The following is a 27,348-nucleotide window of genomic DNA, read 5'->3' on the forward strand; positions in this document are numbered from 1 at the left end:
TGGAGAGCTGTCAGGGTCCCTGGATGGAAAGCCATAACTTGTGCATAGGACTCTTTGCAGGATACATCTTTGTGCTTTAAAGGGACAAATTGTTTGGCAAACAAGTGTGCAAGAAGCATTTAGCAAAGGGAACGAGCTGAGGTTGCTTGCAGGTCTCTGGGAAGGCCCATGGAGGTAGCGGAATGTGGCAGAATCAGCAGATGTTTATTTATTTGAGTGCTATGGTGCACCAGACTCTGGGTGCTGAGCTGTTTCTTTGTGTGTGTGGCAAAAAGTATATAATATTTGCCTTTTTAACCATTAGTGTACAGTTCAGTGGCATTGAAGTACATCCCCATTGTTGTGCAACCATCACCACCATCTACCTCCAGAACTTTATTATCATCCCCCCTGAACCTCTGTACCCATTAAATATTAACTCCTCACTCACCCCTTTCCCCAGCCCTGGCAGCCCCACCACTCTGCTTTCTTTCTCTGTGGATATGACTGCTTTAGGTACCTCATATAGGAGGAATCATACAGTATTTGTCTTTTTGTGTCTGGCTTGTTTTACTTACTAACATTCCATTGTATGGACAGACCACGTTTTGTTCATTCATCTGTTGATGGACATTTGGGTGGATCTTAGTTTTATTTAGTTTTTATGGGTAGATATTTCTATTCTCACTTTACCTGTAAGAGAATTGGGTTAAGAGACTTTATATTCAGTCTCCAGATGGTGGTGACTGGGCCAGGGTTTAGTAAAGTCAAGTCTGTGGACTTCAGACAGGCCTTGGGTTAGAATTGTTTGGCAGGAGGAGAGCTGTTGAGAAAGGGGGTGGTGGTGGAGCAGGATGAAAGGGGTGTTTGGCAAACTGTCCTGGCCATGTTGGTGCCCCCTATGCAGAAAGACCAGGAGGCCACAGGGTGGGGGGATGGCACAGAGATTAACTTGGGAGGAGGAAAGAGCCCAGGAGCCACGTAGTTATGCTAAGACAGGAGCACTCAGTGGCCTCTAATATCAGTTATCCCTTTGATGTTTTCAAGGGAAGGAGGAATGATAAACTTTGCTTGCAGATGCAGAGGGAAGCTCAGAGAGGCCAGAGTTTATCCCGGAGTCTCTGAGGTAGTAAGCGAGAGAGCCGGGGCTAGAGCCCAGTTCTCCTGCCTCATATAGTGCTCCCCTATTGCCCTGAGTGGCCTTTGTGAGCTGTACAAAGCCTCCCACCTGCTCCTGTCTTCTCCCCTGCCTAGCTTTCTGCTTAGCCCAGCCCCAGGTGGGTCAGGCTCTGGGCACGGGCTGGAGGCTGCTTGGCAGTGTTGCTGACTCACCCAGCCCCCACAGCACCTGTCCTACGTGAGTACAGATCCTGCTGGGGTCCAGACGTGGGCTTATCCTCATCTCTTCTTACCTGGCATGAGGTCTGGGCCAAGGAAGGACTGCGCAGGGAGTTGGTGGAGGGGCTCCCGTCCATCTGGGAGGTATATATAGCTCTGAGCTCAGGCCCAGTGTGTGGGATGGACCCCAGGGAGGCAGAGGCAGAGGGCCAAGCTGCCAAGCTGACTCAAACATCTCACTGAGGCTGCTCTCCTCCGTCTTCTCATCTCCCTTCGGGGATCCTCCTGTGCCCGAGCCCCTGAGAGCCCTGGTCTTTATTTTTCTTTAAAAAATATATATATATTTCTTTATTGATTTCAGAGAGGAAGGGAGAGGGAGAGAGAGACAGAAACATCAATGAGAGAGAATCATTGATTGGCTGCCTCCTGCACGCCCCGTACTGGGGATTGAGCCCACAACCTGGGCATGTGCCCTTGGCCAGAATCGAACCCGGGACCCTTCAGTCCGCAGGCCAACGGAGAGCCCTGGTCTTTACACTCACCCACATCTAGAGGCCATCTGCGGTTTTCCAGGTGGCGGCCGGTGGGGCACGGGGTGGGAGCTGAGAACAAGCAGCAGGAAGAAGGCTCGGCAGGACAAACTGACTCTAGAGTGCTCAGACGAAGGTTCTAGACCTGCCAACTCTGAGGACAGGAGAAGGCCTGCTCTCGGCCCTGGTCCTGCGCGCCCAGAGAAGCACACTGTCAATGGCCAGGCAGACATGCAGATGCCATGCACAGCCGCAGGACAGATTAACGCCTGTTATTTCTGAGCCCAGCCTCCCACACTTGTGGACCGGCTTCCAGGCCAGGGCTGCTAGCCCTCTCCTATTCACGGCTGCTTTCATTTTTGCCCTGTCACTGTGTAACCCTTGCCCTGGCACTGACACACGCTGGTCATTCTGACTGCCTTCAGCCAGGCCTTGGCCTCTGGCCCCATGGGCAGGTGTGGGGAGGTGAGCATGGGGCAACTTCTCTCCTCCATCTGCCCTCACACTCTGCCTTTCCCTCTCCAACAGCTCTGCTTTGGCCCTGCTGTCTTGCTTTCTCCTTCCTGCTTGCAAGAGCCTGTGGTTGGCTCTGTCTTCCTCTGCATTCCTTTTTGCCCCCCCCCATGCCTCTTGCCCTCCTGGCTGTTGCTCTTAAATCTTTCTGCCACTCTTCTCTCTCCGTATGTCTCTCTGCTTCTCTTCTCCTTGCTTTCTCCTTTGTTTGACCAGGTGCCTGTGGCCTAGACTGCCCATTCTGTTAGCAGTCAGTCAGTTCTTAACACGTGCCCACCACTCTGAACCAGGCTTGGGCTGAGGTCTGTGGTCTAAACGATTTCATAGTTTAAGGGGAGAGGCAGGAGAAACATCTTTGGAAAGTAAATTAATGACACTTACATTGCACACAGCCATTAAACCAAAGGGAATTTTAATGGAAGGAAGTGGCACTTGAGCTGGTAGAGGAGGGAGGTGTGTGCTCAGACAGAAGGGAATGAGCATTGGCCCAGAGACGGGACTTTGCATGGTGATTTTGGGAGAGCTGGACAAAGCACTGTGATAACGGACTACCAGAGGGGAAGGGAATCCTCATTTTGGATGTGTTACACAGCTAATGAGAGGTAGAGTAGGGACTGGACCCAATTGGGGCTCCTGTCATTGTGACGATAGGACACAGGTCCAGGGAGCCGCAGCCGAGCTTCTCCCCTACCCACCTCCTCGCCACGTTCCTTGAATCCTCCCCTCCCCTTTGCTTGGTCACCTTCGGTTTCCAGCTCCTTCCATGCTCTCCTTTCTGGCTTAGAACCCGGACCTGTGCTTCTGGAGGCGTGATGATGTGAGCCGAGCTGCCAGTTCGCTCTCTGTTCCAGTAGCCAGTGTGACCGTGGGCAAGGTGTTCTCAGCACCAGTTTCCTCATTGGTAAAATGGGGATGATAATGATGTATATTTATTTATTTTATTGTGGGGAAAATATACGTTACATAAATTTCACCATTTTAATCATTTTTAAGTTTAGTGGCATTAAATACATTTACATTGTGGAGCTGCCATTACCACCAACTGTCTCCAGAACTCTTTCATGCTCCCCAACAGAAACTCCACACCTAATTAAACATTAAATCCCCTTTCCCTTCTCCTCCAGCCTGGTAACTTCTTCTTCTCTTTTTTTAAAATATATTTTTATTGATTTCAGAGAGGAAGGTAGAGGGAGAGAGAGAGAGAAACATCAGTGATGAGACATGTTTGATCGGCTGCCTCCTGCACGCCCCCTACTGGGGATCAAACCCGGGACTGTTCAGTCCGCAGGCTGACGCTCAATCCACTGAGCCAAACCGGCTAGGGCAGCCTGGTAACTTAACTTCTGTTCGATTTTCTGTTTATGAATTTGACTATTCTAGGTACTTTATAGAAGTAGAATTGTGCAGTATTTGTCCTTTTGTGTTGGACTTATTTCACTTAGCACAATATCTTCAAGGTTCATCTGTGTTGTAGCGTATGTCTATTCTTTATCATATTCTCTGTTGTAAGGATATACCACATTTTGCTTATCTGTTTTCCTGTTGATGGACACTTGGGTGTTTCTACCTTTTGGCTGTTGTGAATACTGTTGCAATGAACATAGGTGTACAGGTATCTGAGTTTCTGCATTCAGTTCTTTTGGGTATATACCTAGAGGTGGAATTGCTGGATCGTGTGCTAATTCTTTAATTTTTTGAGGAACTGCCACACTATCTTCCACAGTGGCTGCACCATTTTACATTCTACCAGCAATGCAGAAGGGTTCCAATTTCTACACATCCTTGTCAACACTTATTATTTTCCATTTTTTTAAAGAGTCATCCTTGTGGGCATGAAGTGGTGCCTCATGGTTTTGATTTGCATTTCCCTAATGATTAGTGATGCTGAGGTTCTTCTCACATGTTTATTGGAAGAAGACACTACCTTTTAGTGCTGCTCCTGGGAGGAGAGCACAGAAGAGGTGCCCAGTGAACGGTACTTGGGTATAGAGCTGACTGGGACATGTCTGCCCTCAGGAGCTCACATTTGATTGAGGGAGTCAGACAAGAGCTCAGTGACTTTGGACAAGTACTGTGAGAAAGGTGCAGACCCCATGACCAGGGCTTGGAGGCAGGAGTGGGCACACCCACTTGGGGGGGAATCCAGGAAGTTGCTTGGGCTGGTTGCCTTGAAGCCTGGGTAAGATTTCACCAGGAGCCTCAGAGCCCTCCAGGGACAATGGTGGTACTAGCTCAGATGTCAGGCCTAATCACTGCCTTCTCAGGCTTCAGGCACAAGTTTCTCCACAAATAGCCTCCTCCTCCTGCAGGTGTTTATGGCTTCAGCTGATCCCTGGACATAGGGATTGGGCTGGTTGTGGAGGAAGGGCCAGCCTCCTCCCCGTCCTAGTCTGCAGAGGTGAGATGGAGAGCTCATTGGGTGATGAGGCTCCTGCCCTCAAGTTCTCAGCCCATTCCAGTTTTGAAGACAAATAACATCAGTTATAACAGGACCTTATTAACTATATGAACAGTAATAGCTTTCTTTACTGACCTTCTGCTAAGTGGCAGGCGCTTGACTTACTTTATGTCATTTAAAATGTTTGTGGCAAGGGAGGGCTGATATAGAAAGGGAGTCAGTACAGAGGAAAAGAGATGAAGAAATGACTGAGACAGGATTTTGCAGGTGGGATAGCAATTTTAGTGGTAATATATGGCTGAGGAAAAGCCTGGGGTGGTTGGCAGGGTGTGTGGAGAAGGTTGGGAGAAGGTGGTGGTGACCTGTGGATCCTACATTGGGAACACCCTACCGTCAGCTTGTGAGGAGGCCAAGGCTCCCTTCTCCATCGGCAGTCCTCACCCTGGTAGGGTGGGGCCATGGATGTGAGCTGGGATTGTTGGACACATGTCCTCTGACAGATGGACCGGAGTCTGGTGGGTGTCCTTCCTAGCCCCACCCAGGTCTTCTCTAGGGTTGGCCAAAGCCACCTGCCACATTGCAATGCTCAGCTGCCCAACTGGCCTCCACCAAGGTCCAGGCTGGCCTCCTGCTGCCCCAGCATGTGCTCTCACCCACCAGAGGGGAGAAGGCCCGGGGTCTTACATCTAGTGGCAGAGCTGGGTCAGGATACAGGTGTCTTTCCCTCTCACTGACTCCTGGATTTTCTACTAGTTTCTGACTGTCCTTGCTCTTCTTGGCTGCCTTCACTGTGGTTTGAGGGCTCTACCTCTGGGTACATGCTCCCTACTTCTCTCTGCCTCTACCCCTGACTCTCTGGGCTTCTTGATGTCTACATTACTTAGAGCCCATTGGCTTCCATCAGCTCTGGGTACCACACTCCATGAGAGAGTGACAATAGGTGGGCAGGCTCTTGGGCCTGGGTCAGGGCGAGGGGCAGTCAGACATCACCAAGGACTGACTTCATGCAGAGACCCAGAGAATTGGGGTTCGGTACAGAGAGGAGGAACAGAATGGTGTCTTGCAGAGGAAGCTACCATCCCAGCCAGGGGCGGGCATCCATAGGAAAAAGCCGTCATTGTGGAATAGTTGTGAAGTCTTAGAAATGGATATTTTGTGGCCCCTGGGACCCTATGAAACTGTGACATTGAATAAATCATATTCTCTCTATGGGCTTCAGTTTATTCTTCCTTGGGCTAGACAGACCGTCTGGGGTCACCTAGTCCAGCCCCTGCTTCTGCAAGAGATAGACCTCGATCCCATGTTAAATAGAAGTAATGCTGTGCAGTAGTTAAGAGACAGACTCTGGAACCAGACTGCATGGGTTTGAATCTCAAATACATGCTGGTCTGTGACCTTGAACAAGTTCTGCACCTCAGGTTCCTTGTCTGTAAAGGGAAGGTGACAATACCAGCTGCATAAAGCTATTGTAAAGATTGAAAGGGCAAGTGCAAATAAAGCTGTTAGAGTATATACATTCTTTGTTTGCACACGTACCTGGCACATGTCAGTGCTCAATACATGTTCATTATTGTTACTATTATTACAAGGGTGAGAGGAACTAAGCCTGGATTAGATGTCAGCTGGCCTGGAGGCAGTAGAATGGCTGGGTTGACCTCTGGAGGAACTCTGATTGCAGGAAGGAAGCTGTTTGGTCCCTCTTGGCTCAGTATAGCCACAGAAACCCAGCACTTCAATCCCACCCAGGAGGGCATTCTCAACTGCTAGCATTGCTTCCAACAAGTAGCATGAGACTGGATAGAAGCGGTCTGAGATGAGCCTACAAGGGAGCGGAGGGTGCAGCTCCAGAGAAAGGGAGGGAAGAAACACAATCTGAAACATTCACAGCCAGCTCAGCCAGACTTAGACCCCTTGGGTTTGGCTCCTTGGCCCCACTGCTGACCTCTTTCCCAGGGTCAAGGTGGCCTGTCGGGTAGTAGAGCTCCTGAATGCTACTCTGAGGGCAGAGGTAGTTGTGGGGTTGAGTGGGACTCCGTCTTCATGTTCTGGGGCTCCTTGCACAGGAGGCGGGTCATCTGGGATGTCTGGAGGAAGGGTCTCAGCCCCTGTGAAGGGCATGGGCCGCCTCAGCTGCAGAGGAGACACCTCTGGGGGGCCAGGAGTTCCCATTCACTGAGCATCTTCTCTGTGCAAGGCTCTGTGTCACTTGCAGTGGCTGAGCCAGGGCTCACACCCAGGCAGTCAGTCCTAGACGTGCTGGTAGGTGGTCTGGGTGAGATTTTCTGACCTGTTTCCTCTTCTGGCAAACAGGTATAATTGTGTGCCTTTTTGTAGGGAGGAGATGGGTTTTCTATGAAGTTAAATGAGGCTCATGCTTGCTGGGCCTCTTCCAAATCCCTAAACTACTTTTAACTTGTAAAGTAGTTTTATTGACGTATAGTCGATGTACACTAAACTATACATATTTAAAGTGGACAGTTTGATAAGTTTTGACAGATGTATACACCTGTGAAGCCATCAGCACCATCAACAGAGTGAACATCTCCATCTTAACCTAAAGTGATCTTAACTTAATTTTGTATTTGTATTTTAAATTCTTTTTTCTCAAAGAGAGCCTTCCAATTTTTAGATTGGATTTGCTCCTGTATGGAGAGACTCAACTGAGACCAGAGTAAGAAAGCACTTTGAAAGTTCTGTCTGGCTAATCAGAAGTACAGTGGAATCTCAGCTCTCAAACTTAATTCATTCCAGAAGGCTGTTCGAGAAGTGATTTGTTTGAAAACCAAATCATTTTTTCCCGTTAGAAATAATGTAAATTAATCTGTCCCAGACCCCCAAATGATTCCCTGTTTTAGCCTTTCTTATATACAATATATGTGTAATGTACTGTTTAATCTATAAATAAACACTTCTTTTCTTAAATTTACTGAATCACCCCCTATTAGCCTTAAAGGAATCACGTTCAGCACTTGGACCTGGGCGGGGGGGGGCACCTTTCAGGTCAGCATGCAGCATCTTTGCTTGCTCATATATCACAGCCTCAGAAATGGCTGTCACTGGCTAACTGCTTTCCCTTTATCCAAATCAACAACAGTTTTTCTGCCTCTTCAACTGCCTGTGATCATTGTTTCTTTCACACACTTAGCAACATTAGCATTCTTAAGTTTAAGTTTAGGTGGGCCACAAAAAAACAAAAGCTTCAATTTGCATAGAAACGTAGGTTTATTTCGATAGAGACATGCTGAATACAAAGGGCTGAAATAAATGAGTAATCATTAACAAAAGAATAGAACATTTTAATAAAAATTAATATTTTTTCTTGAATATTAACTTACTAGACACTGAATAACTGCACAAATTAATAAGCATAATGCAAATAAACCTATTTTTCTTGTTCTCCAAAAGCAAAATATTTCTGGTTGCTCACACCAAACAAGTCAGTACAAGACTAATGACGTGGCAATCGGCTGCTAAGATATTCACTGCTAGTATTAGTGGAGAGAAATGGTGTGTCTGTGCGTAAGGGAAATGAATGCAACAGGATTATAGTAATCAGTCATGAGCAAACATTGTAGTTCGTTATTAATAACTAGAGGCTCAGTGCATGAAATTCATGCACGGGGGGTGTGTGTTTCCCTCAGACCAGCCTGCACCCTCTCCAATCTGGGACCCCAATCCAGGACTGCTGGCTCCCAACCGCTCACCTGCCTGATCACCCCCTAACCACTCCCCTGCCAGCCTGATTGCTGCCTAAATGCTCCCCTGCCAGCCCGATTGCCCCTAAATGCCCTCCCCTGCAGGCCCGGTTCCCCCCAACTGCCCTCCTCTGCTGGCCTGATCGCTACAACTGCCCTCCCCTGCCGGCAGTCTTTGACCACATGGGGGGCAGCCATCTTGTGTGTTGGAGTGATGGTCAATTTGCATATTACCTCTTTATTAGATAGGATTATGTATAACAGGATATTGTAAAAATTAAGTTACGGAATTTTTTTTAATATATTTTATTGATTTTTTACAGAGAGGAAGGGAGAGGGATAGAGAGTTAGAAACATCAATGAGAGAGAAACATCGATCAGCTGCCTCCTGCACACTCCCTACTGGGTATGTGCCCGCAACCAAGGTACATGCCCTTGACCGGAATCGAACCTGGAACCCTTGAGTCCCCAGGCCAACGCTCTATCCACTGAGCCAAACCAGTTAGGGCGAGTTACAGAATTTTTATTAAAATGTTTCTTATATATTGTTATATTGGCTGGGCCGCGAGTTTGACCTGGTTGGTGTAGAGTATAAATAAGTAAATAAACAGACAAAAGTCCCTGTTCTAGGAGCTTTCCTCCCATGGGAGTGGGGGTGGACAGTGCTCTAAATGAGTATATCGATCACGTGGTATGTTAGAAGGCGCTATGGAGATAAGTGAAACCTGGAGCATACAGGGTGAGCAGGAGGTGGTCTCAGCTTTCAGTGGGGTCTTCAGGGAAGGTGTCCCCAAGACAGTGGCATCTGAGCAAAGAAGCCATCAAGGACATGTGGGTCTCTGGGACAGAGCACAGGATGCACAAAAGCCCTGAGGTGGGAGTGGGCCTGGCATGTTGCAGGAACAGCGAGGAGACCCGATGGTGGGTGGCATGAGATCAGAGAGGGGCTGAGCTGGGAACCAGGTGGACACATCGTGTGGGGGCTTCCAGGACATTGTAGGGGCTTAGACACTTTTAATCTGTGGGACATGGTAAGCCATTGGAAAGTGTTTGAGCCTCAGGATCCCTGGCCACTGTGTTGAGAATAGACTGGGATCAGGGCATTCAGGTAGAAGGCTTTCATCACAGTCCATGCCAGAAAGTGGGCAGGAGGGCAGGAGTGGGGGGCCCTGGACCAGGCAGGGTGAGGTATAAGGAGTGGTGGATTCTAGATATAGTTATCTTCAGATAGAGCCTTCCTGATTCGCGAGTGGACTCATCTCTTCATCCATTTGACAAATACATGCCAGGTATTGGAGACGTAGACCTGAATGGAGATGTGGCTCCTTCCTTGGAGGTGTTGGGAATTTAACAGGAAAAGATAGAGAATTGATAAGCTGCTCCCTGTGTACAAGGTGTGGGCTAGAGAAGCAGCACTAGAACTATACCCCAGATGGTCTCCAAGCTAGTGTCCCCTGCCTTCCCCATCCCTCCAGCTTCCCACCAACCCCAAGACTCCAGCTTGTTCTTCTCAACACCACATCCTTCAGCACTGCAACTAACCTCCCAACTCTCAGGAACCTTCTCTTTGCCCCACTCTTTTCCTTACCCCTGGACTGGTCTCTGAATTAGACTGCTTACAGGGGCCTGAAGCATTTTACATTCATTTTACAGAAAAGGGAACTGAGCTATAGAGAGCTCAGTTTAACGTTAAGCCAACGTTAACGTCAGTTTCCTAAGTCTCTAAAAATTTGGTTGGAAAGTCTGGTGGGAAATCCTTTAAAGGGCCTAGATTTAAAGAGAGAAGGCAGTTGAAGGTCCATAGAGGAAACCGACGTGTGGAGGTCCCATAGCTCATGTGTGGGGCTGCTGGGCTGGAGCCTGGCTCCCAACTCCCAGTTCTGTGACCCGTTTTCAGTCCCCAGTGGGATGACTTAGCTCTCTTGCCAGTGAAGGAAAACATTTCTTAACTGCAGCGTGAGTGCTCTAGTGAGACATAGGGTGGGACGTTCACTGGACTGCCCAAGGAGCCTGTGGAATTCCTGTCCCTGGAAAGCTTTGAGAAGAGACATCTTGCTGGATCTCGGTTTTAGGTACAGACCAGCCAGCCCACAGGGTGGTGTCCCCAGGGCCTGGTCCTTCCCTCCCCTCTCCCCCTGACACAGACAGACCGGTGCTTCCAGGCCAGCCAGTTCTTCTGGCAGACGAGACCTCCTGAGGGTGGCCTCTTAATTCAGCCTTGGCAGTGGGGAAAGGTCAGCTGGGGGGCCAGCGTGGCCTTGGCTGTGCTCTCTTCTTACAACCCAGGTGGCAGATAGCCCACTCGTCCTGCCTCTCCCCCTGCATCAGCAGCTTCCTTACTCAGCCACAGCCCTCCAGGCTCAGCGAGCCCAGCAGGGCAGAGCAGGCTGGTGGCTGGGCCTTCTGGCCCCAGAGTTGAAGCAAGGAAGTGATAGCTGCCGCTCAAACCCTCTCTCCCTCCCTGTCCCCAACCTAATGCCCTTCTTTATGGTCTAATCCTCCCAGTGGTCAAGGTCCAGCTGAACGCTCACCTGACCACCCAGCCTGAACTGACCACTCGCTCTCAGAGCACACTGCATGTTGACTGTCTGTAGCATGAGCTGGAGCTATTGTGTAGACCATGTCTCTCCCCAGCTAGGTGGTGAGTTCTTTGACCCAGGGAACCCCTTTTCATGATCTCATTTATGATAACAGGGCATTTTTCCTGGGTCTCTCAGATACAGCATCAGCCTCTAGGATGTAGACCTGTTTTGACAGGTCTCCTCAAAACCATGGAGTGGAAGTGTGGTTGGCCTGGGTTTGTTTATCTGAGTTGGCCTTAGATCTCCTCTGGGGATAGTCAGTGTGTCAGCACTTATTTCCCCCAGGCTCCCTGCTTCACACAGACAGGACATCATGTAAGGGCCTGTGCATTTATGGAGCTGGTAGGAACTGTGGGAGTTGCACAGGGAAAGGGCCAAGGCCCAGGCACTTCCTTGCAGTCTCTCAAATGTGCAGAAGGCCCAGGAGAAGTGGAAGCAGAGAGGCAGCTGTCAGGCTGCCATGGGCAGAGGTGAGGTGGCCTCGTGATAAGGAGGAGGCTCCGAGAGGGCGCCTCAAGCTGTGCATCCAGCAGGAGGCCATGGCCCTGGCACCTCCTTGTTCTCAGGTGACCAGCCCACCAGCAAGGCCTCAGCTTCCTCTTGCTGCTGGGAGATCCCTGGGATCCAAGGATGGCAAGAGGGAATTTGCATAGTCCTCACCCCAGGTACCCACTCAAGGTGGGCAGAGGGTGCCAGAAGGGACCTCTCAGACACCTCATTTGCCTGCCTTTTGTCCTTCTCCTCCCACTGATGGCTCTTTGTTTCTCCACAGGTCGGAATGAGCTGATTGCTCGTTACATCAAGCTCCGGACAGGGAAGACCCGCACCAGGAAGCAGGTGGGCCCTGGGAGATGGGTATGGGTCCCTGGGCAGGCACCCCAGCACCAGCCTGCTCCCAAGGTGGGCCAGGTCCTCCTCAGGACTAAGTGTGGGCTCTCAGTGGGACCAGCTTGGATAGGTTGTCTCTTTTTGGTGTCCCACGGACAGTTCATTTTCCCTGTCGTCCCTGCTGCCATCCCTCGTGTTCTGGGGAATCAGCAGCCCCCTCCCCATCCTTCTCCAAGACACCAGAGAATAGAAAGCAAAGCACTGGAACTGCACTTTTATTTATTTCCCAACTGTGGATTAGAGGACTGAAGGCCCCTCATTGACTGACCCTTTCATTCATTCATGCATCCATTTACTCCTTTAGTCCACAGAAGTGGATTGAGGCCCATGGAGGGCTGAGGGTCTGGGATCCAGGATGGGGAGCTAGGCTGTCTGGGAAGTAGGGTCAGGAGCCTTCTCTTCTTGCCATAGGTCTCCAGCCACATCCAGGTGCTGGCTCGTCGCAAAGCCCGTGAGATCCAGGCCAAGCTAAAGGTAAGGCCCATGGCAGTTGTGGGAGGAAGGGCCTAGGGCACAGATGGGGCCGTGTCGGGAAGTTGAGGCTCTTTTTCCAGCGGGAAAAGGCTTCCCTTTGTGTTTAGGGGCTGGTGCTTGTGTGTGGAGCCAGCATGCTTCTTGGTATTGGTGAGAGTGGGATTCAGCCTGTAACCTCTCCTATCCACACAAGGAGGGACACTTGACCTTAGAGCCATGTGTGCGACTGCCAGGCTCCACAGCATCCTGGGGCCACAGGTCAGTCTCCTGCTGTGCCCCCTTCCCCCAGGGGCAGTGCCCTCACCAGATCACAGCAGAACGCCCTCCAGACCCCACTCCTTGAAGCCTCCTAGAGCCCCGTGGCTAGTGCCATCAGCTGGTGCCTGCAGGGTGGTCAGGCATGGGAGGCATTGCTGTGGGTGGTTGGGATGCTGCTGTGGGAGCAGGTGGAATTCCTTCCCACGCCCTGCTCTCTGGGACTGGCAGTTCCTTCCCCTCCCTGGACCAGCCCCTCCTTGAGTGACAGGTGACTGTTCTGTGGAGGGCCAGCTGCTGGCAGCATTCCCCTCGGGGCGGCCCTGCTCCCCACAGGACTCAGGCCTCTCGGACCCTGGCCAGGGGGCCCTTTTGGTGAATACTAGGAGGAAGCATTGCATGGAGGTGTTAAGCCTCTCTAGCCACTTGGTAAGAAGAGCTAATAACATTTGGGGGCATTAGACTAAGACCAGCAGTTTACAAACAATTTTTGTAAAGCAGTGTAAGTCCCTTTGGTTTTGTTTCCCCCAAATATCACCCCAATTTGTTATTAAAGGAGCTGCTCGGGTCAATGCTAGGTTGGTGAGGAACAGACCAGAGGCCAGAGACTCCCTTTTTCTATTCACCTCTCATGCCCATGGCTCTTGAACCCCAAAGTACCTCAGAATCCAGTTTAAAAGCCCTGGACTACATGACCTTGAAGGTCCTGTGTGGCCCAGTAGTTCATGATCCCGACTCTGGAGGTTCTGAATGAGTGGGTGGGGACGCCTAGGAAGCCACACCCTACTGCCTCTCAGCTTTTTCCTCCTGCCATCAGCCCAGCTGTCCCCCACCCCCTCTGTCCCTGGACAGCTGGCTGGGCCTCAGCTGTTCATGCCTCCCTCTCAGGCTGGCACATGCCCCTCCAGGCCACCCTGAGGGTCCTGGAGCCCAGCTTGCCCCTTGTTTCCCCCTCTGGTCTGCCTCTGACTCACTGGGACCCTGGGCGGGGACCAGAGTTGGGAACAGACTTTCCAGTGTTCTGTTTAGAGTCATTTAGGGGAACTTTTAGTTCCATTGGGGCCTGGCTGTGCGGCTCACATTTGCTTAGAGGAATTGCACCTCTCCTTGTCCACAGGCTCTCACTTGGGACCTAGGGACAACCACTGGGCAGACATCAGGGAGCCACGAGCCCCTTAAATAATATGCAGATTTTCACACTTAGGTGGAGATTGGTCTGAGGATTTCATCATATTCTCAAAGGGGTTTCAGAGCAAGGTCAGGTAGAAACCCTCTGGGTTTCAGGCTTGGTCTGGCCTGACTCTGCCTTGTGCTGCATGAGCTGAGGGGAATCACTGCCCCTTCCTGAGCCCCATCCAGTCTCCCCATCTGTAAATGACAGGGTTAGGCAAGGTAGTACCCGATAAGCATACCCTCAGGTGAGGGTAAAAAGCATTATTAGTACTGTTAGTATTATTAGCAGAGTCGTAAGTGCTTATCTGTTCAGAGCCTGTGCAGGTGAGTCCATTCTTCAGGTTGGGCCCATGGAGGGCATACAGCCAGTGTTTACATCCTGACCTGTAAAGGGCAGGGCATGCTGGGGGGGCCCCACAGGGCAGGATTGAGACAGGTGGGGTCACAGGAGACTGTCCGTGCCTTCAAACAGCCCACGTGACCAAGGACGACCCCCTGCTCATTCAAGGGGGATCCGACAGAATTATGTATCATCTGCTGTAAGCCAGGTGCCTCCCCAGCCACCAGTGGTGTGGGGATGAGCAAGAACTGAAAGGTTCCTATTCTCAACTTGTAGTCGCCAGAGGGGAGGAGGGAGGGTAGAAAAGGTGAAGGCGAATAAGTAGCACAAACTTCCAGTTATAAAATAGATAAACCACAGGAATGTAATGTACAGCACAGGAATATAGTCAGTAATAGTATGGTAACTTTGCATCATGGCGGATGGTTACTAGACTTAGTGTGGAGATCGTATTGTAAGGTATGTAAGTGTCAAGTCACTATTTTGTACATCTGAAATTAATATACTATTGTATGCCACCTATACTTTAATAAAAAGTTGTTTTTTAGTCTGAAAAATAAGTAAATACATAAATAAAAGGTCCCTGTTCTCAGGTCCATGGTTTGTAAACGGATTGGTCTTCAAAGTCTCTTTAAGTGCTAGTCAAATAGGCAGGGCAAGTATTGTGCCTCTTTGACAGATGAAGAAACTGATCCAAGAAACCACGTGACTTGCTCAGAGTCACAAAGCAAAGTAATAGCTTTGCAAGGACATAAGCCTGTTCCCTGGGGCCTGCCTAGTCCAGGGCTCTGGCCACGGAGAGTGGGACAGCTTCCCTGACCATAAGCCCTCCCTGCCTCGCCTCGCCGCTGCTGAGGCCCTCCCCTCCACTGTCTTCCCCCAGGATCAGGCAGCTAAGGACAAGGCCCTGCAGAGCATGGCTGCTATGTCGTCCGCCCAGATCATCTCCGCCACAGCCTTCCACAGTAAAATGGCCCTCGCCCGGGGCCCTGGCTGCCCAGCAGTCTCAGGGGTAAGTGGGGCTGCCTGGAGCCAGAGGCCAAACCAGCCTCTCCTTCTCGCTCCTCCCCCTTCTGCAGAGCCAGAGCACTGGCCAGACCAAATTTCTCCTGCTTGAGTCCTATCAGGCCAGGCGAGCCAGGGGGAAGGAGGGACCAAGGACCGACGGGCCATGCTGGGTGGCAGCTCAGCTGGTATTGGAACTACCTTCCTGGGGGTATTGGCAGGAACACAGCAGACCTTTCACAAGGGACAGAGTCGCCCCCATTAGCTGACCACCCAAGAAGCTCTACAGAGTTGGCCTAATGGACAAAAGGGGAAGCTGAAGCTGGGGGACAGGGGCTGAAGCTGGGGCTCTGGTGCAGCACCAGCGTGACCCTGAGTGGCCCTGCCACTTTGCCTGGTGCCCACTCTGCCCTCGGGTCCCCACTCCTTCCAGCTGCAGGGCTGATGTCCATCAACAAACTCCTGTTCAAATTTTAAATGTTTCAGCCTAAGAACTGGCCTCTCAGCCATGGCCAGGTGGCTCACACTTTCGGAATGGTCCTGAAAGGCTCCTCCTTTCCAGGGCTGTGTCCTCACAGGGTTTTCTTGGCCGTAGGGACTAAATGGGTCTTCAAGAGCCGCCGTAGAGGCAGTGACAGCCCTGTCCTGGGCTCGGTGCAGCTCATGTTTATCATTTTTCAGAGGGTGTTCCAGAGAGCATTAGTCCACAGAATGTTTAAATAGATATGACACAAAGTGATTCTATGCATAAGTAAGTTTGGGGCACTTAGAACTGCCTTGGTTTCCTGACAGTAGGACTGTTCACAGCCTTACGTGCTGCTGTGCACTGTGGATCTCTCTCTCATGGAGGAATACGAGATGCTGTTTACCAAGCTGGGTGCTTCTCCCAGGGAGCACCGTGTCAGCAGAGCGTGTCCAGAGACTAGAGTGCCTTGAGACACACTGGGATGCTGCTATAGCCAAGCTCTAGACAGTAGCAGTAACTCTCTCCCTGCACCCACTGGTCCAGGCTCCAGCTCACCTTCCAGCTGAGGCCACAGCACCGTCTCCCTACACCAGGGCCCTTGTGCACATGGGCTATGCTGACTCTATGCTTTTTGCCTCCTCAGTTTTGGCAAGGAGCTTTGCCGGGCCAAGCCGGAACATCCCACGAGTGAGTATGGCCTGCTACCAGCTGCTCCCTGAACTGAACTGGAGTGCATAAACTCAAGAGGTTGAGCCTGGGCCGCAGGGTGGGACAGGGCTACAGTTTGGGGTCTACCTTTTATTACGGCCTTGAGCTTGGGGATCCAGCTCTCCTGCTCTCAGACAGCAGCTCAGTCTACACTGTGGACACCCTGTGGTGGCTTTTGCCAAAACACCAGTCTGTCCATGGGGTAGCAGGGCCAGGGGTTGGGACCCCAAGGGAAGTAGGCTAGGAACCAGGGCTCTGGCTGGCCTGGGAGGGAGGGGTAAGAGAGGGATGGGTTTTTCAGTAGACATGCTGCTTCTGTGGATCAACCCTGAAACATGAGGGAGCTGGCAGGAGAGGAAGTGGGAGGCCAAAGCCCACCAAGGCCACTGATGACCAGGCCACCAGGCCTGCCACACAGAGAGCGATGGACGCTGCTTGAGGCTCTGGGGCTGCATCCTGCCCAGGGCTTACACCTCCTCTCTCCCCTCCCGCAGTGTGAAACCTTTCTCTCAACAAACCTACACTGTCCAGCCTTCGCTGCCTCTGCCAGGTGGGTCTGCAGTGAACAGCTCCCTCACCTGTCGAACCCCTGCAGCTCCCGCCTCCAGGTCCCAGGTGCCTGGCAGCTGGAAAGGGAACCCTTACTAGCAGAGGGAACCCTTCCTGGGAAGAGGCCCGGAGCAGGCGCAGGTCCAGCAGCTGGGCCAGCACAGGAGCTCACCCCCTTGCACTGCTCAGGTGACCAGCTCTGTCCTTGCGTCTTTCTCATGAGGGTCCCTCACCATGTTCCACTCGGCAGGGCAAGACAGGATCCTCGCCCTCAGCACCTTTTCTGGCTTGGGAGTAGCTGCTGCCCACATTCTGCCTGGCCTTTCCTGCTCTAGGGGCTGCCGCCTGCGGTCCTCCCAGCCCTGTGCAGTCTCCCCTCCCCTGTCCTTGCCTCACTGGCCTCGCTGTGCTTGCTCCGGCCTCCTAGATCTTGCCTGGATTACTGCGGTGGCCGCTTAACTGGCTCCAGGTCTCCAGTCTCCTCTCTTCACCCTGTAATCCCCCTCGTCATCTTTTTAAAGCACCCATTTCAGCATGTTGCTTCTAGGCGTGGAACCCTATAATGGCTCTGGTGCCGTCAGGATACAATGTGAACTGGTAGGATTTGCAGGGCTCCTCTGTTAAACCTCATCTTTCTCCCCTCTCCTTCCCTCTCCCGCCACCACCACCCTCCCTGCCTCAGTGCTGTGGCTCAGGCACCCACCCCCCACCCCAGATTAGGCGCCCTGCTGTTGGCGCCTGAGCACTCTGCACCCCCACCTAGCATCTGACTGTGGTCATCTGTGTGGCTGATTTGTCCACCTCCTCCAGTATCCTGTCCTGCCGGCACTCAGCAGTTCCTCGGGAAGCATGCTTGAACAAATGAATGAATGACTCAGCTGATGCTTTAAGCACAGGCTAATGTGTCTGTCCAGCTCGGCCTTCCAGCCACCCCTCTGATTACCATTTCTTCTCCATCTCCCTCCTTGGACCTCAGCACATGGGGCCTCCCTTCCTCTGACTCCCAGCCTGGAAGGAACACTAGTGCCTTCTGGGCAGCCTCGTTGCTCTCTCGTCCGTCAGTCTCCAAGGCCTGGGCTTGTCCTTGCTTCAAGTCCGTCTGTGCCCTCCTCTTCCCTCCACTGCACTTAGTTTAGACCCCGCAGGACTGTGCTTCTGTCTGCCTTGCCCGCCCTGCCAGTCCTCCTCCAAACGGGAATAGGGTCTTTCAGAAATGCAGATCCGAGCATTTCCCTGCCCTGCTCATGTAAAATCCTGTCCCTTTCCCAAACCCTTAGGCTAAAATTCACACTTCTTCGCCCAGCCCATCTCTTCAGCCTTGTTCCTGCCCCTGGTACAAACCCATCCTTCTCTGCAGTTCTACCACAGACTTGAGTTTCCAAACTCATGGAGCATCTCACAGCCCCCAGACCTTTGCCTCTGCTGTGTCCTCTGCCCGGAACGCCCTTTCCCTGGCTTCACTAATTGCCGTCTACTTCTACATCATAACTTCTTTCAAGCGTCGCGTTTGGAAAAACCTTTTCCAACCACCCCAAGTTGGACTAGGAGCTCCTCTTTGGTGCTGAGTGTATACCTTGTCAATTGTAATCCCATTCATGACTTCCTTTACTGCAGACCTGTATCACAGTGCCTATCCTGGGCCAGGCACTGCTCGGTGCTGGAGCGACAGCAGGGAATCCCACAGGAGACGTTCTCTTCTCGCAGGGCTACGTCATTGTGGTTAATGATGGTCTGATAGCTCCGCTGGACCAGAAGCTCCTTGAGGGCGAGAACCCAGCAGAGCCTGCCCTGGAAGCCCTTTCGGTCCAGCAGGCATGCAATCTCTCTGGAGTGTGTGGCAAGGGGGATTGAGTTGTACCAGGCAGGCTGAGCCCTCCACCACCCCTGTCAGAGCCCATTGAGGGGAGATTGGTGATTCCCTTGCTAGCATGGTCTCACCGGTGGGCCTGGGGTCCTCACAGAGGCTGTCGGCAGGGAGGGCGTGTGTGAACAGGCTCACATGTGCCTCTCCCACTGCCTGCAGGGTTTGAGTCTCCTTCAGGAGCCGCCCCATCGCCCTCAGCGCCCCCAGCACCCCCGTGGCAGGGCCGCAGCGTGGCCAGCTCCAAGCTCTGGATGCTGGAGTTCTCTGCCTTCCTGGAGCAGCAGCAAGACCCTGACACGGTAGGTCCTGGTCCCTGTCTGGCTGCTCTTTCACCCTGGAGCTCCCCCACCTTCTCCAGCTCTTGTATCACCTGCTTCTGGCTTCCTAGCCCAATCCTGCCCCGCTCAGCTATGGGCTTGAATTTAGGTTCCTCATTTCTTTGCAGCCTTTCCTTCCCTTGAACCTCTTCCCCTTTTCCTTTCCTTCCTCAAGCCACCTCCCTCTTCTTTCCTCACTTCACCTTCCCTCTCTCCCTGTGTAGCTATTGCTCCCATCCCAAATCCCCCACCACGGTTTCTTTGCTCCATGTCCATTCTCTCAGGTCCTCTCCCTTTCCTGCTCCCTCCCTGACCTCTATTCTTCCCTCCATGTTCTCTTTCCTCCCAGTGAACTGCTCATCCCAGCCTCACGCCCAGGCTGTCCCATCCTTTCCCTATGGCTCTGACCCACATCCCCCTTCAGCGGCTTGTTCCTAGGGGATCAGTGTCACCTGCAAAAGTCAGAGTAGCACGTGGAGGAGGCTGGGCCAACAGGGACTTTGTGGCCCTCTCACTTTGACATTCCCAACTTGTCTTTTAGCTGAGGGACTCATTAGTCAAACAAGCTCCTACTCAGAAGACCACTGTGTGCAACAAAAGTAGATTTCATTTGGTTGTAGCAACAGAGGCACCCAGCCCTGTCTCCACGAGTGGAACACAATTTGAAAACATCTCTAAGTCAGTGGTCTGATCTCTGTGAAATAACAGAGGCCCAAAGATAGAAAAAGACTTGCCTAAAGACAGTTCATGGCAGAGGCAGGACTACAAATAATGCAAATAATAGCTACAATTTATTGAGCACCTACTGGGTGCCAGACACCCCACCAGATGCTGTATACCATTAATTTTGCTTTATAGTCAGTCCTTTGTCTCCATTTTACCAGTGGGGAAACTGCAGTCCAGAGAGGTGAGATTACTCACTCCCGGTCACATGGCTGGGATCTGAGCTCTGGTCCGTTTTGTCTGCCCTGCTACCCCTGCCTCTCCCTCAGACCGGCTGTTCTCTCCACAGTACAACAAGCACCTGTTCGTACACATTGGCCAGTCAAGCCCAAGCTACAGTGACCCCTACCTTGAAGCCGTGGACATCCGCCAGATCTATGACAAGTTCCCAGAGAAAAAGGGTGGACTCAAGGAGCTCTTTGAACGGGGACCTTCCAATGCCTTTTTTCTCGTGAAGTTCTGGGTAAGCCCTCGATAGACTTCCACCCTACCCCCAGCACGTTGATGAAAGAGGAGAAAAGAGGGAGAGTGGCATCTGGTGTTCCTGTCGTGGTGGAAACTTGAGGAGCACAGGGCCAGTGAGAAGGGGAGGAGCGAGCATCGATGGCTGAGCCTGGGAGTTGGGCCAGTGGGGCTGGAGAGCTGGGCTAGTACGAGGCCCTTTTCTTTTTTTAAATACACTTTTATTGATTTCAGAGAGGAAGGGAGAGGGAGAGAGAGATAGCAACATCAGTGATGAGAGAGAATCATCATTCGGCCACCTCATGCATGCCCCCTACTGGGGATGGAGCCTGCAACCCGGGCATGTGCCCTTGACTGGAATCGAACCTGGGATCCTTCAGTCCGCAGGCTGACGCTCCATCCACTGAACCAAACCAGCCACGGCACGAGGTCCTTTGCTAAGCCATGGCAATGGCATCCACGCCTGGCACAAGAACAGCCTTTAGAAGGATATAGTACTGGAAGACTTGCAGGAGATACTGAGGGGTAGGTGAAGAGCCAACGTGAACCCCCTAGTCACCTGCTTTGAATGGCAAGTTCTGAGTTGGTTGTAGGGCCTGGAGCAGAGCAGTTGGTCCCTAAAAGCTCATCTCCAAGGACAGGGCTTAGAGAAGAAGGCTGTAGGGCTAGGAAAGGTCACCCCAGAAGAAACACTCACCTAACTTTACAAACAGTTCAGCCTGTGGACTTGGTCCCTGCTGCTCACTTCCGCTCGCCCCTGGACAGATGTTATGTGGGTAGAGTTCCATCCTTTCAAACCATCTTCTTCAAGACTAGGAGGCATAATTAATACCTGCTCTAGAGCTTGCTTCTGAGGGGCCCAGTACACACAGAAAAGGGATGTAGAGCCCAGCTGGCATGGCTCAGTGGTTGAGCATCGACCTATGAACCAGGAGGTCACAGTTTGATTCCTGGTCAGGGCACATGCTCGGGTTGTGGGCTTGGTCCCCAGTGTGGGGTGTGCAGGAGGCAGCCGATTAATGATTCTCCCTCATCGTTGATGTTTCTTCCTCTCCCTCCCGCTCTGAAATCAATAAAAATATATTTTTTTTAAAAAAAGAAAAGGGATGCAGGGAAGAGTCAGACAAGTGCAAACTAAGCCAGCAGTGAGGAAGTGCAGGAAATCCTCTGGTTTGTGATTGGAGCCTTTGAATAGTTTCAGGGCACTGACACAAGGCCTGAGCGGCTCCTCCCACATTCCTCTGCCTAGCACCCTTGTTAACACCCAGAGACAGCTCAAGGTTTCGTATCCTTTATAAGGTCCCAGAACACTTTGATTATCTGAAAGCTTTACTTTTCACAGAAATAGGCTTATGCACACTAAATTTTATACAGTATACATTTCTAGGTGGCTTACCGGGCCCTGGCTGGACTCCTAGTCTAGCTTTCATTCACAACAAACCCTTGGGGCTGGCTCTCTCCAGAGAGGCAGGTGCTGGAACTGAGACCCACGGCCCTGATCTTTCAGGTGCTTAGCTTTTGCACTCTGCGAGACAGCTTGCTCCGGGAGCAGGAAGGCAGGTGGACCTGAGCCTTTAGGGTGGGAAGATCTATTAGGCAGGGATGGGGAAAGGCTATTGCAGCCTGGGGAAGGCATAAGGAAGTGGGCTCTGGAGGGAAAGTCCTAGGTACAGATGTATGAGGGGATAACAGAAATGAAACTGCAAAGGTGTTAGATCCTGGGAGGCCCTGATCATCAGAAGTTTGGGTTTTAATCTATCCTGGGATGAAAAACAGGTAATCATTTATTTTACTTTTACCTTACTTTTAAATTAATGCATGTTCATGTTATATTGTTTAATACCAAGAGGCTTACAATGAAATGCAACAATTCTTGTCCCACTTCTCCCCAATCCCAATCCCCAGAGGCAGTTGCTGTAAATGTTCACTGTTTATTCTGGCTTTATCTCCTTAATTCTAAATAATAAGCTTATACTGACATACCTGGATGTCACAACCAAGATATTTATTCTTATGTCAGAAAAAAAGTAGCTGAGAGAGGGGAAGGGAGGGAGGGAGAGACAGAGACAGAGAGAAAGAGAAACATCAATTTGCTGTTCCACTTATTTATATACTAGAGGCCCGGTGCACAAAAAGTCATGCACTGGGTGGCGGGGGTGGGGGGTCCCCTCAGCCCAGCCTGCGCCCTCTCACAGTCCAGGAGTCCTCAGGGGATGTCCTACTGATGGCTTAGGCGGGGAGCGGGCCTAAGCCGCAGTCTGGCCTCTCTCTGTGGGAGGCGACCGGGCTGGCCAATCAGGGGAGGTTGCTGGCCACCCCCCGCCATCGCCCCTCTGCTGCCGCTGGTCACCGCCCCCCCTTGCCGTTCCCTCCCTCTGCCCTCTGGCACGATCCTTGGCTGGCCTGGTGCTGCCTGCTCACTGGCCCCGCCCCCGCTGACTGGTCATTCTGCCGTTCACTCGATTTGCATATTATGCTTTTATTATATAGTATTCATTATTATGTGCCCTGACCGGGGATCGAACCCACAGTCTTGGCCTATCATCACCATGCTCCAACCAACTGAATTACTAGGCCAGGACGTCATCATCCCCGTATTATATCTAATAAGTTACACAATTTAGTCAAAGCCAAGAAATATATTGTGATTAATTTTATTTCTAGTACAGCTTTTTGTTTTTTTCCTACAAATCAATGGCTTTCTCACTTGCATATTTTCAAATTTTTTTAAATCCTCACCCGAGGATATTTTTTCCATTGATTTCTAGAGAGAGAGTGAAAGGGAGGGAAGAGGGGGAGAGGGAGAGATGTGTTAACATGAGAGAGACACATCGATTGTTTGCCTCCAGCACTTGCCCCTACCGGAGCTGAGGAACCTGCAACCTAGGTACATGCCCTTGACCGGGAATTGAACTCTCAACCCTCTGGACTGACATTCTAACCACTAAGCCAAACCAGTCAGGGCTCACTTCCATATTTTTAAATGAACCTATTATTAAAATGTTACATATTGTTCCATTATAACTACCATATAAAAATTTTTTTCAAATATTTTTATTGATTTCAGAGAGGAAGGGAGAGGGAGAGAGAGATAGAAACATCAATGATGAGAGAGAATCATTGATTGGCTACCTCCTGTACCCTATACTGGGGATCGAGCCATCAACCTAGGTATGTGCTCTGATCGGGAATCGAACCCTGACTTCATGGTTCATAGGTCGACGCTCAACCACTGAGTCATGCCTACTGGGCTTGATACCTTTTTTACTGAAGCATTCCTAGATCTGCAGTTTCCTAGGGCTCATTTCTCTCTGTTTAGGTGTCCTCCTCATTTGCTGGGACACATTCTCTAGTACCTTCCTAAGGAAAGGTAGCGTGATAGGTACATTTTCTAAGTCTTTGTTTAAAACGTCAGTTTCGTACTTGATTGATAGATTGGGTATAGAATCTAAATCATAAATCATTTTCACTAGAAATGATTTTCAAGAATCATTTTTTGGCCTTAGCCGATAGCTCAGTGATTATAGCATCTACCTGTGCACCAGAGGGTCATGGGTGCGATTCCTGGTCAAGGGCATGTACCTGGGTTGCAGGTTTGATCCCAGGCCCTGGTCAGGGAGCATTCGGGAGGCAACCTAAATCAATGTCTGTCTCTCACGTTGATGTTTCTCTCTCTCTCTCTCCATCTCCTTCCTTCCTCCCTCCCTTCCACTCTCTAAAAATCAATGGAAAAAAATATCCTTGGGTGAGGATTAACAACAACAAAAAAGAATAATTTTTTAATGCATTGTTCCATTGTCCTCTAACAGTGTGTAGTCTGCTGTCCTTTGTTGTGTAACTTGTGGGGTGTCTTTTTTTTGGTCTCTAGAAGTTTTGCATTTCTTCTCTATCCCTTATGTTTTTGTTTATTTTTTTTAATATATTTTTATTGATATTTTATAGAGAGAGAGGGCGGGGGTGGGGGGGAGAAGGGAGAAACATGCACCCTGACTAGAGATCGAACCTGCAACCTGGGGATGTGCACTGACCCGGAATCCAACTGGCAACCTTTCAGTGCATGGGATGATGCTCTAACCAACTGAGCCACACTGGCCAGGGCATATCCCTTATGTTCTTACATTTTACATTGATGAGCTTTTGTGTTATTTTGCTTCCTATTTTTGAGCCTGACACTTGTTAGACACTTTTAATCATGAGGTTAGCATCTCTTAATTTTGGAAATTTCATTATTGTATTATTATTGTATAATAAACTTGTATTATTTCTGTGACAATTTCTTTCCCTCTTTTTCTTTCTGTTCTTTTCCAGGCACTCCTATTAATCTGATGTTGGATCTCCTGGACTTATCCTCTATGATTTTTATCACTTCTTTATTTTCAAATTCATTTTCTTAAAGATTTCCTTAACCCTTTCTTCTAATTCTTCTGAATTAGTTAAGAGTATATCTAAGTGCATATTACATAAAACCCAAAGTAACAGTGGCATAAATAAATAATTTGTTTTTCTTTCAGGTAAAGTAAGTTTGGAGGTAGGCTGCCCAGGGCAGGTCCAGCACTTCCCTAAATCACCAGGAGCTGACCGCTCCCTGTGTCCTCAGTGCCTGGCCTCTGTCCTCACGGTGGTGGCTGCTGGAGTCCAGCCGTCACACCCATATTCCAGGCATCAGGAGGGAGGAAGCCCGCTTAGTTCCCTTCCAGGAGCCTTCCTGGAAGTCCTCACAACACTTAATTAGCTGTGTGTTGCGCCTAGCTAACAAGGAGCCAGGGAAATGTACTCTTAGTTGAGTAAATTGCCAAATAAAATCAGGGTTCAATTGATGGATTTCTCTTTCTTAGTGGTCATGACACATTGCACACTTCAGGATGAATTAGATGAATGAGATATGGTGGCATTCTCTGCCACACCTGTCCAATGTTGAATGTTGACCATAAACCTTTTAATTTTTAAGAGCTCCTTTTGGTTCTTTGATTATATCCTGGTCTTGTTGGATAGATACAGTTTTTCTCTTATATTTCTGGGAATATGAAGTGAAAAAAATTTTTTTAATGTTTTCTTCTTCCTTTTTTTGTCTTTGTCTCCCTTTAATCCTTTTTTCCTGTCTGTTTTGGTCTCTGTCTTTCAAGTTGGAGGGTTTTCTCAAATATCTATAATCCTTGGCCATGTTTTTTGGCCCATATTTTTTTAAAACAGCTTTATTTTCATAGAATTCACTTACCATACAATTCACCCACTTGAAGTGCTCAATTCATTGGTTTTAGTATAGTCACAGAGCTGTGCAGGCAGTGAGTTTTAGAACATTTTCATCACCCCAGAAGCAAACCTGTACCCTTGAGCCATCATCTCTCATCTGCTCTAGGCAACCATTTATCTACTTTCTATTTTTCTATACCTTTGCCTTTTTGGGACATTTCATATACATGGAATCATACAAAATGTGTTTTGCATCTGGCTTCTTTCACTTAGCATAAATGAAGGTTCAGCTATATTGTAGTAGGTATTAGTACTTCATTCTTTTGCAAGGCTGAATAATATTCCATTGTAAGAATATATTGCATTTTGTTTTGTTTATCTATGCATCAGTTGATGACCATTTGGTAGTTTCCACCTTTTGGTTATTATGAAATTCGTGCAAGGGTAGGCCTTCGCAGCCCCAGCTGCCTCGGCCCTCGCAGCCCCGGCTTCATCCAGAACCGTTGTCTGCAAACTGCGGCTCGCGAGCCACATGCTGCTCTTTGGCCCTTTGAGTGTGGCTCTTCCTAAGCCTTAGGAGTACCCTAATTAAGTTAATAACAATGTACCTACCTATATAGTTTAAGTTTAAAACATTTGGCTATCAAAAGAAATTTCAATCGTTGTTCTGTTGATATTTTGCTCTGTTGACTAATGAGTTTGCTGACCACTGGTCCAGAAGGTTGCCTGGAAGGTCATCTGGACTGTCGTTCCACTGTTCAGCCATTTGGTCGATTTGCATATTACGCTTTTATTATAGATGTTGCTATGAACATTTCTGTACAAGCTTTTGTGTAGCATAATGTTTTCATTTCTCTTGAGTATATACTTACTTCTGGAATTGCTGGGTCACATAGTAACTCTATGCTTATCTTATTGAAGAACTGCAAGACTGTCTTCTAAAGTGGCTGCACCATTTTACATTCTCACCAGCAGCATTCAAGGATCCCAGGTTGTCCCCATCCTCCCCAACACTTGACATTCTCTGTGATTATTGCATTCATATATATATATCTTCTTTGGAGAAATGTCTCTTTGATGCCTTTGCCTATCTTTCAGTTGGATTATTTGTCTTTTTATGAACTTAGTAGCAACCCATTGCATGAATTCATGCATGGGTGGGGTCTCTCAGCATGGCCCACGATTGGGGCCGATGGGGGCCTGCTGGGGGGAGGGACCACAGGAGGTTGGCCAGCCGGCCGGGGGGAGGGACTGCGGGAGGTTGGTTGGCTGCAGGAGGTTGGCTGTGGGAGTGCACTGACCACCAGGGGTCAGCTCCTGCATTGAGTGCTGCTCCCTGGTGGTCAGTGTGCATCATAGTGACTGGTTGACCGGTCGTTTGGTCGACTGGTCTTAATGGTCACTTAGGCTTTTATATATATAGACTAGAGGCCCGGTGCACAAAAATTTGTGCATTTGGGGGGGTCCCTCAGTCCAGTTTGTGCCCTCTTGCAGTCTGGGACCCCTCGGGGGATGACCACCTGCTGGCTTAGGCCCGCTCCCTGGGGGGATTGGGCCTAAGCTGGCAGTCAGACATCCCTCTGGCAGCCCAGGAGCCCTTGGGGGATGTCCACTTGCCAGCGGGGAGCAGGCCTAAGCTTCAGTCAGACATCATTAGCGCTGCTGAGGAGGCGGGAGATATTAAAGGAATGTCTTTCAAGTTGGAGGGTTTTCTCAAATATCTATAATCCTTGTACTGGCAGCCGTCAGCCTGGCTTGTGGCTGAACAGAGCTCCCCCTGTGGGAGCGTACTGACCACCAAAGGGCAGCTCCTGCATTGAGCATCTGCCCCCTGGTGGTCAGTGTGTGTCATAGTGACCAGTCATTCCCAGTCGTTCTGCTGTTAGGGTCAATTTGCAT

At 50.1% G+C, this 27,348-nt stretch overlaps 1 protein-coding gene across 4 annotated transcripts in view; it reads left to right on the top strand.

Moving 5' to 3' along the window:
* Positions 1 to 27,348, top strand: part of TEAD4 (TEA domain family member 4) — a 65,569-nt gene that overhangs the window by 26,054 nt on the left and 12,167 nt on the right. For 2 of the 4 annotated variants that reach the window (XM_014548346.1, XM_005877037.2), the window contains exons 3-9: positions 11,808 to 11,872; positions 12,335 to 12,397; positions 15,049 to 15,177; positions 16,280 to 16,323; positions 16,839 to 16,894; positions 18,917 to 19,056; positions 20,087 to 20,260. In XM_014548346.1, coding sequence (XP_014403832.1) covers positions 11,808 to 11,872; positions 12,335 to 12,397; positions 15,049 to 15,177; positions 16,280 to 16,323; positions 16,839 to 16,894; positions 18,917 to 19,056; positions 20,087 to 20,260 — 671 coding nt within the window. The remainder of the gene's footprint in view (positions 1 to 11,807; positions 11,873 to 12,334; positions 12,398 to 15,048; positions 15,178 to 16,279; positions 16,324 to 16,838; positions 16,895 to 18,916; positions 19,057 to 20,086; positions 20,261 to 27,348) is intronic. The other 2 variants (XM_014548347.1, XM_014548348.1) reach the window with 1 other exon arrangement.

This window comes from Myotis brandtii, unplaced genomic scaffold, assembly GCF_000412655.1.
Source record: "Myotis brandtii unplaced genomic scaffold, ASM41265v1 scaffold504, whole genome shotgun sequence".
Lineage (NCBI taxonomy): Eukaryota > Metazoa > Chordata > Mammalia > Chiroptera > Vespertilionidae > Myotis > Myotis brandtii.